General features: G+C 41.8%; 1 protein-coding gene across 2 annotated transcripts; it reads left to right on the forward strand.

Moving 5' to 3' along the window:
• Window positions 1–587: 587 nt before the first annotated feature.
• Window positions 588–7,483, forward strand: LOC120062494 (purine nucleoside phosphorylase-like). Of its 2 annotated transcripts, XM_039012519.1 has the most exons (6): window positions 588–779; window positions 2,030–2,193; window positions 2,908–3,011; window positions 5,372–5,547; window positions 5,810–6,000; window positions 6,297–7,483. In XM_039012519.1, the coding sequence occupies exons 1-6, from the start codon at window positions 763–765 to the stop codon at window positions 6,512–6,514; spliced, it is 870 nt and encodes a 289-aa protein (XP_038868447.1). In that variant the 5' UTR covers window positions 588–762; the 3' UTR covers window positions 6,515–7,483. The 2 variants fall into 2 exon arrangements, with proteins under 2 accessions (XP_038868447.1, XP_038868437.1); XM_039012509.1 differs by lacking the exon at window positions 588–779 and having other exon boundaries at window positions 1,992–2,193.
• Window positions 7,484–13,423: the final 5,940 nt, after the last annotated feature.

Here is a 13,423-nt window from a genome sequence, read left to right on the forward strand (position 1 = left end):
AAACAATGCCCACATTGATTTCTACTTGCGTTGTATAAATATCATATAATGAGCTATACAATATCTACTTAGCTGGGGCAGTTTTATGATGGGGGTGTACACCATCCTAGAATCTGTTATTATTAACTAACCTTGTCCACAGGCTAATTGCTACATAGCCAGCTGGAGGGCGAACAATACCTTCAAAAATATTTCCCAACTTTGGTAGCCTGGCTGACACGACCCACGTGACTCACAGCGCAGGGAAACTGTGAGAGTTAGGTATTAGCCAGACTATAACTTTAGCTGGTCCACTACAAGATCTGATTAGGAGGGGAACACAAAACGTGAACAGCATCACCATCTTAACTCAGAATTACACAGACAGGCTTGACCCAAAACGGAGCCAAAGGAATTATACAGGAGCAAAGTGACTCAATGTGGAGCTTCAATACAATTTGGCCCTTACGCACACAACCCCCTGACACACCTCTCTACTAGAGATTATTTTATTTGTTAATGCTATTGGCCATGGCAGGGTTATGACCAATCAGTGACCATGTGACTACTCTGGAACTGTCACAGAGTCTATTTAACTGCAGCCAAAGAGACTGTGACATTCACACAACACTGTGTCTATACGGCAGTGTCTATACCTAGTACTCTGTTATATCATCTAGGGGGAGATCCCACATCTTAACAAATATCACAGCATCAACATTGGGCTGTGTTTTAAGACCTACATCATTGGGCAAGACCTATTTCAACCACATAACCTTCAAAATGAAAGATCAGATCTGGTAAGTCATTGCTTTTCTCTCAACTTTTTCATTGCGTTTTCCGGTGTCCATATTTTTTTTACAGGATTAAATCGATCTCTTATAAGTATATCTATCTCTTATGTGGTTATGAAGATCCTTACCGCTTAGGTTAGACAAATGAATACCTCTTCGGCAGTGTTATGGCAATATGAATTTCTGTAAGGCAACCCTTATGGTCTGACAGACAACAGAACATCTCACTCATACTGAAAGAAATGTATCTAAGTATATGATATACAATGACTTCTCAATAAAGTGAAAAGGAGAAGCAATTTTTTTTTAAAGCTTTTACATTTTCTAATCATCAATTTCCTGAATTGAATGTCTTCAGTTCTAATTGACCCTCCCTAACCCTGTGTTATACACCCTTAATGTATGTTAAGTAAAATCACATGTGGTCTGGATTGCAAGACATTCCAGTATGTGACCCTCTGTCTTAAAATATACCCCTTTTTGTACTGGAACTAAATTGTCATCGAGGGGACTGTTACAGGATAATTATTTTACCCAGAGCTCCCTCTAGACAGGATAGTTATTGTCCCCAGAGCTCCCTCTAGACAGGATAGTTATTGTCCCCAGAGCTCCCTCTAGACAGGATAGTTATTTTACTCGGAGCTCCCTCTAGACAGGATAGTTATTTTACCCAGAGCTCCCTCTAGATAGGATAGTTATTGTCCCCAGAGCTCCCTCTAGACAGGATAGTTATTGTCCCCAGAGCTCCCTCTAGACATGATAGTTATTTTTCCCAGAGCTCCCTCTAGACAGGATAGTTATTTTACCCAGAGCTCCCTCTAGACAGGATAGTTATTGTCCCCAGAGCTCCCTCTAGACAGGATAGTTATTGTCCCCAGAGCTCCCTCTAGACAGGATAGTTATTTTACTCGGAGCTCCCTCCAGACAGGATAGTTATTTTACCCAGAGCTCCCTCTAGATAGGATAGTTATTGTCCCCAGAGCTCCCTCTAGACAGGAGTTATTGTCCCCAGAGCTCCCTCTAGATAGGATAGTTATTGTCCCCAGAGCTCCCTCTAGACAGGAGTTATTGTCCCCAGAGCTCCCTCTAGACAGGAGTTATTGAACCCAGAGCTCCCTCTAGACAGGAGTTATTGAACCCAGAGCTCCCTCTAGACAGGAGTTATTGAACCCAGAGCTCCCTCTAGACAGGAGTTATTGAACCCAGAGCTCCCTCTAGACAGTGTGAGTCACAATGTTCTCCACTTCCTCCCTCAGTTATGATGACTATCAGAAGACAGCCAGCTGGCTCCTGTCTCAGACGCAGCACCGGCCCAAAGTGGCCATCATCTGTGGCTCCGGACTGGGCATGCTAGCTGACGCTCTCAAGTGCCAGGACTCCTTCCCCTACTCCGACATCCCTGGGTTCCCACAGAGCACAGGTGAGAGAAAGTGAAAGATAAATAGAGAGAGAGATGGTGAGATAGAGAGAGAAATAAATGGAGAGATGTATAAAGAGAGAGTTGGGGGCTGGGAATATTGACATTACCAGTGGCAGAAGTTTGTGTAACATACAGTACATTGATTGGGAAGGGAATTCATTCAACCGAAATGTGTCTTCCGCATTTAACCCAACCCACTGAATCAGAGAGGTGCGCGGTGCTGCCTTAATCGACATCATTGGCGCACGGGGAACAGTTGTTGTTGGGGGTAAAGGGCAGAATTTTCCACCTTACCGGCTCTGGGATTCAAACCTGTGACCTTTCTGTTACTGGCCCAACTCTCTTAACCGCTAGGCTACCTGTTACAATAAGATCGTAGCATGCAGTATAATATTAACGATCAACACAACCAACCTAAAACACCACAAATGGCTATGCTGACCACTTTGGCCATCCTGACAAATGGCCATCCTAACTTGGAATCTTTGTAATGTAAATAAACCAGCATTAAACTTTAAACATAGGGAACAAGTTTAACAGTGTTGTTAAAGGTGTGTTTTTGAACTGTTGTTTATGTAACAACTGACTTTGTTTGTGTGTGTGTGTGTGTGTGTGTGTGTGTGTGTGTGTGTGTGTGTGTGTGTGTGTGTGTGTGTGTGTGTGTGTGTGTGTGTGTGTGTGTGTGTGTGTGTGTGTGTGTGTGTGGCTTCACAGTGCAAGGACACGCTGGGAGACTGGTGTTTGGGGAGCTGAAAGGGAAGACGTGTGTTTGCATGCAGGGACGTTTCCACATGTATGAGGGACACTCACTCTGTAAGGTCAGTACCAGATCACAGTGGTAAGTATTGAGAAACAAGTGTTAATGCACATCCCACATCCCCTAAACAGACTGTCACTGTAACTCAGGGAGCAAATTTTAGTACCAAGAAACACACCATTCTAATATCCTGCTCTCATTTGACCCAGGGTAAATACCATTAAAGGACACGATTATAGAGAAACACTAGAGAAAGAACTAATACTATAATAGTTATTTCTTGCAGACGTGTATTATTATTTGAAAAATAAAAGCATGACATTTAGTCCCGCCAGGTCTTCATCAGGACCTTTGAAGGCTATGAGATACAGTGGGACTCAACACTCTCCCACAGCTCTGTATTTGTTTCACTGTTTAGATGATTTTGACATGCTGTGTTGCATTTCAACATAATTTATGATCCAAAGTGAAGGAAAGGCTCATAGTCAAGGGTTGCAATGAACAGGGCATGCCTGGGACTTGTGTAGCTCTAATCTGGATAGGAAACAGCAGCTGGTAGGGTAGCTGGTCTGTCTTCCTTTCTCCATTGGGCTCTGGCTTGGGAGTAATCTGCAGCATATGAGGCCCATGTGACTGGGGCTGCTGATCACTCACTGGGAGGCAGTGGTTGGCTGACCACCATCCCACTCACTCACTAACTCACTCACCAGATTTGTGTGTATTGTTGTGAATTCTTAGATATTACTGTACTGTTGGAGCTAACTGTTAGCACGTCCATGACTGTGCCCCAAATACACTACTTTTGGCCAGAGGCCATATGGTAGTGCACTATAAGCACCATTTGAGACACACCCAATGAGTCACAGCATCTGACCTTGGGTGATCACGTTGACCTGCATCACATGGCTAATTCACTTGCACGCTAATTCAACATTACGCCATTCAATGCTTCTATTGTCTTTCTTGCACAACTCCAGGTTTTATAAAGTCGGCTCTGGGCTCAGGCAGTTACTCAAGGGGATATGTAGACCCACTTTAGGCTTACTGAAGCTGTGCTGTATTGCACCTTGTTTTGAGTTTAACTCTCTACCTTTCTCCATCACATCATCTCTCTCTATCTCTCAATTCAATTCAGTTCAGTTCAAAGGGCTTTATTGGCTCCAGTATGTGGACACCTTCTTGTCAAACATCTCATTCCAAAATCATGGGCATTAATATGGAGTTGGTCCCCCCTTTGCTGCTATAACAACTTCCACTCTTCTGGGAAGGCTTTGCTCTAGATGTTGGAACATTGCTGCGAGGACTTGCTTCCATTCAGCCACAAGAGCATTGTGAGGTCAGGGACTGATGTTGGGCGATTAAGCCTGGCTCGCATTCGGCATTCCAATTCATCCCAAAGGTTTTTGATGGGGTTGAGGTCAGGGCCCTGTGCAAGCCAGTCAAGTTCTTCCACACGATCTTGACAAACCATTTCTGTATTGACCTCATTTTGTGCATGGGGCATTGTCATACTGAAACAGGAAATGTCCTTTCCCAAACTGTTGTCACAAAGTTGGAAGCACAGAATCGTTTAGAATGTCATTGTACCCTGTAGCACTCACTGGAACTAAGGGGCCCGAACCATGAAAAACAGCCCCAGACTATTATTCCTCCTCCACCAAACTTTACATTTGGTACTATGCATTCGGGCAGGTAGCGTTCTCCTGGCATCCGCCAAATCCAGATTTGCCAGATGATGAAGCGTGATTCATCACTCCAGAGAACACGTTTCCACTGCTCCAGAGTCCAATGGCGGCAAGCGTTACTCCACTTCAGCCAACGCTTGGCATTGTGCATGGTGATCTAATGCTTGTGTGTAGCTGCTCGGCCATGGAAAGCTTGTGTGGCCTACCACTTCGCGGCTGAGCCGTTGTTGCTCCTAGAGGTTTCCACTTCACAATAAAAGCACTTACAGTTGACCAGGGCAGCTCTAGCAGGGCAGAAATTTGACGAACTGACTTGTTGGACAGGTGGCATCCTATGACGGTGCCACGTTGAAAGTCATTGAGCCTTTTAAAGAGCCTTTGGTGCTTTGCTTCAGTACGGGCCATTCTACTGCCAATGTTTGACTATGGAGATTGCATGGCTGTGTGCTTGATTTTATACACCTGTCAGCAACGGGTGTGTCTGAAATAGCTGATTCCACTCATTTAAAGGCTTGTCCACATACTTTTGGCCATGTAGTGTATGCTTACATTGCCAAAGCAAGTGAAATAGATAATAAACAAAAGTGAAATAAACAATAAAAAATGAACAGTAAACATTTCACTGACAAAAGTTTCAAAGGAATAGAGACATTTCAAATGTCATATTATGGCTATGTACAGTGTTATAACGATGTGCAAAAATCTCTCTCTCTGTCTCTCTCCCACTGTCACACAGACTACCTTTCCCGTGCGGGTATTTAAGCTCTTGGGGGTGGAGACCCTGATAGTGACCAATGCAGCAGGCTCACTGGCAGACAGCTACCAGGTTGGGGACATCATGATCATCAAAGATCATATCAACTTCCCTGGTCTGGCCGGGCTCAATCCCCTCAACGGACCCAATGATGACAAGTGAGTGAGATCCTCTAGTCTAGTGTCAGTGGTTCTCACTAGGTCCTATTTACTAATTACCACAGACAACTCCGAAATACCAGAAACAACTCCAAAGAGCCTTTGGTGCTTTGTGACCCTTCAGTGCTGTGGTTCAGTAGCCTACACGCTGCAATAGAGCCCATCATTGCTTGGTGTTCTTTATTCCGCTTCATAGATGGACAATCACATTCATATTCATCACAATTCTTGAATTTGAACATTGTTGTCTTGTGTTGACCAGGTTTGGTCCCCGGTTCCCTCCCATGTCTGGTGTGTATGACAAGGACCTGCGGAAGATAGCCTTTGACCTCTGTAAAAGCATGGGCGTCTCTCAGTTCGTCCAGGAGGGGGTTTACTGTATGGTGGGAGGTCCCAATTTTGAGAGCATCGCAGAGGCCAGACTCCTTCACAGACTAGGGGTGGACGCTGTGGGTAAGAGAACTAGAGCTTGTTCACTCCCAGATAGATTCTAGCCTGGACCCAGATCGGTTTTGCTCTCTTGCCAACAATGCATTCTAGATAGATTTGTCAATTAAAGTGGTTGGTGATTGGTGCCATGATAAGATATAATTTTGGGGCAAAATCTGCTCAGACATCTGAGGTGTGCTTTGTACATAATAATATTGTCCGTTCATAAAAATCTAGGTGTCCATTCTAATGCATTATAATATTATGTGAGTAGCAGTAGGTGTTCATCTTCCTTCTCTCCGCTTCTCTCCTCCTCATAGGAATGAGCACAGCACCAGAGGTGGTGGTAGCCACCCACTGTGGCATGAGGGTGTTCGGCCTCTCTCTCATCACCAACAAGGTGGTGAAGAGCTACAATGACACAGAGTCTGTCAACCACGAAGCTGTACTGGAGGTCAGCAAGCTGCGCTCGCAAACGCTGCAGATGCTGGTCACAGAGCTGGTCAGCCGGATGGACATCAACAACAACACGACTTGAACTGAAGAGAGCAGCAAGATGCGAAGCTACACCGAAACCTTTCGAATTCGCTCGTCATGATGAAAACATTCAACAGCGACCCGGCCAATGGCACCCTATTCCCTAGTGCACTACTTTTGACCAGAGCCCATTGCACCCTATTCCCTATAAGTAGTGCACTATAGGGTGCCCGTTTCGGATGCACAACAAGGATCCCAAAAAGATTAGTCAAAATCACTCAAACTCTTGCAGCTACAGTAGGCCTATTATGCAAGCATGGTGTCCGTGTCAGTGACTTGAATATTGCTTGGGTTAAATCAAAAATAATGTAATCTGTTCTGTGTGTAAATGTACAAAATTATTTGTGTAACTTTATACTTTATTCGGGGCGGCAGGTAGCCCAGTGGTTAGAGCATTGGGCCAGTAACCGAAAGGCTGCTAGATCGAATCCCCGAGCTGACAAGGTAAAAATCTGTCATTCTGCCCCTGAACAAGGCACTGTTCCTAGGCCGTCATTGTAAATAAGAATTTGTTCTTAACTGACTTGCCTAGTTAAATAAAGGTTAAATAAAAATACTCTCATTTGTATTTTGTGATATCACTACTGAGGTTTAACTGTGGTATATTTTGTATTTGGTGTGAAAAACCGGCACTCTCAAACTGACAACTTAACTTATTATTTTTCAGCTGTATTAACTCATCTTTGTGTGCTAATACTTGTTCACAGATAATAAAAGTGAAAGATTATAATGCAGCTCTATTCATGATTAATTATTATGTATTACAAATCAATATGTCACATATTCAGAGAATTACATAGATTCATATAATTGTGCACATTCATATTTATGTATTTATATGGTGGTTTCATTCATGTAAAGTACAATCTATTTCAATTGTATATTGTTAGTCAACGTTTGTCTAATATTGGGTACGGATTGCACAGACAATCAAATGTTTTATCAAATAAAAAAGCATTGAATTCTGAAAGAATTGTGTTATGTCATTTTCCTGTAGCCGAAATCATAATTCACACAAGATTTACGGTATGTTGCCTGTAAAGACAAATTAGGCAATATTACACTTCATATACATCACAGACAACTGAAATATAACAAAACTGATTGACATAGAAACACAGGATTTTCTGCGGTTATATAAAAAAAATAACATAATAACATTCCACCCATGAGGCCACTACGTCATTCGACTGGAGGAAAGGGCTACACAGATAAGACACACTTAAATTCCCCTGCCCTGATCAGAGTTAGCATACATTTTTATAGTAACTTGAGTGTCAGGGGAATGTGTGGAACTGCTGTTATATAACAAAGATATATATATATATATATATATATATATATATATATATATATATATATATATATATATATATATATATTGAAACAGAGCCCATGCCCTCATTTTTTTGAGTTTGTAGGTGCTTGTATAGTGCATTCGGAAAGTATTCAGACACCTTGAGTTTCTCCCATTCTTCTCTGCACATCCTCTCACGCTCTGTCAGGTTGGATGTGGCGCGTTGCTGCACAGCTAATTTCAGGTCTCTCCAGAGATGTTCGATCGGGTTCAAGTCCCAGGCTCTGGCTGGGCCACTCAAGGACATTCAGAGACTTGTCCCGAAGCCACTCCTGCGTTGTCTTGGCTGTGTGCTTAGGGTCGTTGTCCTGTTGGAAGGTGAACCTTTGCCCCAGTCTGAGGTCATGAGCGCTTTGGAGCAGGTTTTCATCAAGGATCTCTCTGCACTTTGCTCCGTTCATCTTTGCCTCGATCCTGACTAGTCACCCAGTCCCTGCCGCTGACAAACATCCCCACCGCATGATGCAGCCACCACCATGCTTCACCGTAGGGATGGTGCCAGGTTTCCTCCAGACATGACACTTGGCATTCAGGCCAAAGAGTTCAATCTTGGTTTCATCAGACCAGAGAATCTTGTTTCTCATGGTCTGAGAGTCTTTAGGGGTCTTTTCATGTGCCTTTTACTGAGGAGTGGCGTCTGTCTGGCCACTGTACCATAAAGGCCTGATTGGTGGAGTGCTGCAGAGATGGTTGTCCTTCTGGAAGGTTCTCCCATCTCCACAGAGGAACTCTAGAGCTCTGTCAGAGTGACCACGGGTTCTTGGTCAACTCCCTGACCAAGGCCCTTCTGCCCCGATTGCTCAGTTTGGCCGGGCAGCCAGCTCTAGGAAGAGTCTTGGTGGTTCCAAACTTCTTCCATTTAAGAATGATGGAGGCCACTGTGTTCTTGGGGACCTTCAACGCAGAATAAATGTTGTGGTACCCTTCCTCAGATCTGTGGCTCAACACAATCCTGTCTTTGAGCTCTACGGACAATTCCTTCAACCTTTTGGCTTGGTTATGACTCTGACATGCACTGTCAACTGTGGGACCTTGTATAAACAGGTGTGTGCCTTTCCGAATCATGTCCAATCAATTGAATCCAATCAAGTTGTACAAACATCTCAATGATGATCAATGGAAACAGGTGGTACCTGAGCTCAATTTAGAGTCTCATAGCAAAGGGTCTGAATACTTATGTAAATAAGGTATTTCTGTTTTTTATTTTTAATAAATGTGAAAAAATGTATAACAACCTGTTTTTGCTTTGTCATTATGGGGTATTTTGTGTAGATTGCGGAACAAAAAAAATATTTAATACATTTTAGAACAAGGCTGTAACGTAACTGTAACGGCAGTCTAGCTCTTCCTCCTCCTCGGACGAGGAGAGGAGAGAAGGATCGGAGGACCAATGTGCAGCGTGGTAATTTTACATGAATTTAATAAACACAAAGACAAGATACTGACAAAGTAATACAAAACAACAAACGACCGTGAAGCTACAAACGGAAGTGCAATACACAAGCTACTAACGTTAGACATAGACACGATACAAAATAACAAACAAACTAACCGTCACAGTCCTGTGTGGCACAAACACTGACACAGGAAAACAACCACCCACAATCCCCAACACAAAACAAGCCACCTATATATGATTCTCAATCAGGGACAACGATTGACAGCTGTCTCTGATTGAGAACCATATTAGGCTGAACACAGAAACAGACGAACTAGACACACAACATAGAATTCCCACCCAGCTCACGTCCTGACCAACACTAAACAAGCAAAACACATAAGAACTCTGGTCAGGACGTTACAGTAACAAAATGTGGAAAGAGTCAAGGGGTATGAATACTTTCTGAAGGTACTGTATGTGGTTTAGAAACCTTAGAATCTGATAATATAAAGAAATAAAACATGTGACCTGGATAAACCTCTGTAGGACCATTTGAGAAAGTTGCTTTTTCGATCCACGTTTCATATTTTTTTCCTCCCCTCACTCGGCTTTGCCAGATCTCATGCACATTGATAGCTTGATAGCAAACGTCCTCGCCAACTGCTTTTTATTAGTAACCTTGGACAGCAGACAGTCTAAATAGCACTAAATATTCAAAAACATGCATAAATATCCAACAAAGTATTGTAACCTGTTAGCTTTTTGCCACTCCAGGAGAAGAGGAATGGCGACGCGGCTTGTATAATTTCACACAGGCTCATCTGGAAAAGGGAGGCAATGGGTAGCTGAAGAAGCTCATTCTTGTTGACCCATCATTCTGCTGGCTAAATATTAGGCCTAATACTGCAGTAAATTTGTCATCACCAGCCAATGTGATCACACCAGTGCATGCTTTCTTTCATTTCAAACTCCCTACCAGTTATCTTGGCTTAAGACAAATAGCCTACTAGTGATTTGTTGTATAAATTAGAAAAACTTATGCATATTGAACCCACCATTTATTAGCTAAATATAAGGTCAAGATACAAATATGAAATGGGAGACGCGCTTGGTGCGTTCCCCCAGGCTAAATGCCGTAGCGTTTCTGTGACAATAGACAAGAACAGCTCAAGGACAGAACTACATATATTTAAATGGAGATAATAAATGCATTAAAAGCATATCTGTGAAGCTTTGTGATTGAAATGGACAAGTTTGATGTCGGACAACAATAGAATGTTCATGATTTAATGGGTGCCTAAACCGGTAAGATGAAAGCTAACGTTTTACACTGAGGCATTGGCGGGACTTTTAAACATAATACCACTATAAAAGGTACATGTTTTGTTAATTAACAGAAATACCTTTCAGATATAAAGAAAAGGCGGTAAAAAGTTAACGGCATGGTAAAGTTGGCGGCTTTTCACCTCGGCATGAAAGGGATATTGAAAGAAAACAAGTATTACAGAAGCCATTTTATAGGATTGTAAATGTGTTAAAGCCTATATGGAGAGAGAAGCTGAGGAAGACACAATATGGGAGGAGAATGAGAGGAGATGGAGATGCTCAGTTCTTCTGACAAGGCACTGCTTATCAGGATAACAAGACAGCATCTATACTTCTATATGAGGAAAATGGATTCTCTGGCTTTCCATGGCAAATATGTGGTTTCAAATAAAATAACTATTCTTCACTTCTGTAGATAACATGTACAGTAGTCAGCACATTACAATTGAGCTTTATGTCATGTTATAAACTGCTGAGGTCTGTAATCTGGGTATGTATTTTGTATTTATAGATAACTTGTAAATAAATAAACATGTCCTGTTCAGAAAATACACTGTATGTCTCATTAATCTTTACAATCTTATCATAATGATTGTTTATTTAAACACTGTGGCAATGGTTATAATTGACAGTCAAACATTAATTTATTGTAAAATAATCTGTGACACTTACAGTGGGGTCCGAAATTATTGACACCCTTGATAAAGATGAGAAATAATGACTGTATAAAATAAATCATAAAAAATTTAGCTATATTGTATGCTCAAAATAATGGTGAAATTATTGTTTAACAAGTAATACTTAAAATATATATATATATATTGACACCCTTAAAAATTAGTATAAATAAAGTACTTAAAAGTTTAGTATTTGGTCCCATATTCCCATAACAAGCTTGTGACTACAAACTTCTTGGATGCATTTGCAGTTTGTTTTAGTTGTGTTTCAGATTATTTGTGCCCAATAGAAATTAATGCTAAATAATGTATTGTGTCATTTTGGAGTCACATTCATTATAAATAAGAATAGACCATGTTTCTAAACACTTCTACATTAATATGGATGCTTCCATGATTACGGATAATCCTGAATGAATTATGAATAATGATGAGTGAAAAACGTTAGAGAGGGTCAAAGATCATACCCCCAAGACATGCTAACCTCTCACCATTAACAATAACAGGGGAGGTTCGCATGTCTTGGGGGTATGATCTTTGACCCTGTCTAACTTTCTCACTCATCATTATTCACAATTCATTCAGGATTATCTGTATAGTGTAATACCATTCAGCATACCCAACCTACACACCCTTCCCCAACTACTGTATGTCTTATCTCTCCACTGAGAGAGTTGATCAAGATAGTTCCATGGAACCTTGAATCATGGTGATGACAGAGAAAAGAGCAGAGTCCATAAACATCAATGACAGACATAGAAATACAATGACTAGTCATACTAGTCAGAATTACAGTTGAAGTCGGAAGTTTACATACACCTTAGCCAAATACATTTAAACTCAGTTTTTCACAATTCCTGACATTTAATCCAAGTAAAAATTCCCTGTCTTAGGTCAGTTAGGATCACCACTTTATTTCAAGAATGTGAAATGTCTGAATAATATGGGAAGGATTTATTTCAGCTTTTATTTATTTCATCACATTCCCAGTGGGTCAGAAGTTTACACACATTCTATTAGTATTTGGTAGCATTGCCTTTAAATTGTTTAACTTGGGTCAAATGTTTTGGGTAGCCTTCCACAAGCTTCCCACAATAAGTTTGGTGAATTTTGGCCCATTCCTTCTGAAGAGCTGGTGTAACTGAGTCAGGTGTGTCGGCCTCCTTGCTCGCACACTCTTTTTCAGTTCTGCCCACAAATTTTCTATAGGATTGAGGTCAGGGCTTTGTGATGGCCACTCCAATACCTTGACTTTGTTGTCCTTAAGCCATTTTGCCACAACTTTGGAAGTATGCTTGGGGTCATTGTCCATTTGGAAGACCCATTTGCGACCAAGCTTTAACTTCCTGACTGATGTCTTGAGATGGTTCTTCAATATATCCACATAATTTTCCTACCTCATGATGCCATCTATTTTGTGAAGTGCACCAGTTCGTACTGCAGCAAAGCACCCCCACAACATGATGCTGCCACCCCCGTGCTTCACAGTTGGGATGGTGTTCTTCAGCTTGCAAGCCTCTCCCTTCTTCCTCCAAATATAACAATGATCATTATGGCCAAACAGTTCTATTTTTGTTTCATCAGACCAGAGGAAATTTCTCCAAAAAGTACGATCTTTGTCCCCATGTGCAGTTTCAACCCGTAGTCTGGGTTTTTTATGGCAGTTTTTGAGCAGTGGCTTCGTTCTTGCGGAGCAGCCTTTCAGGTTATGTCGATATAGGACTTGTTTTACTGTGGATATCGATACTTTGTACCTGCTTCCTCCAGCATCTTCACAAGGTCTTTTGCTGTTGTTCTGGGGCGTGCTTGGTCCTCCGTTTCCTGTAGTCCACGATCAGCTCCTCTGTCTTGTTGACATCGAGGGAAAAGTTATTGTCCTGGGTTAGAATGACAGCGGGTTATGTATGAGAGGGAGTGGAACTGCATGACAGGGAGTTCTATAAGAGGCAAATGACAGGAGTTTATAACAGTAGCTGCAAAGCAAACAGTAAAACGAGTAATCCCCTCCCTTAAGCAAACTTGCTAATGTTAATGATTATGTTACAGAACACCTTGATGAATCATAATAGTGCATGGTAGCACACCACCTTATGAAAACACCAGACCAGAATGACTCCAGTACTGTAGTAGCCTGAGGTAGCTGTGTGTTACTCAAATAATGAGATGGAA

This window comes from Salvelinus namaycush, chromosome 2 (genome assembly GCF_016432855.1).
Source record: "Salvelinus namaycush isolate Seneca chromosome 2, SaNama_1.0, whole genome shotgun sequence".
NCBI lineage: Eukaryota > Metazoa > Chordata > Actinopteri > Salmoniformes > Salmonidae > Salvelinus > Salvelinus namaycush.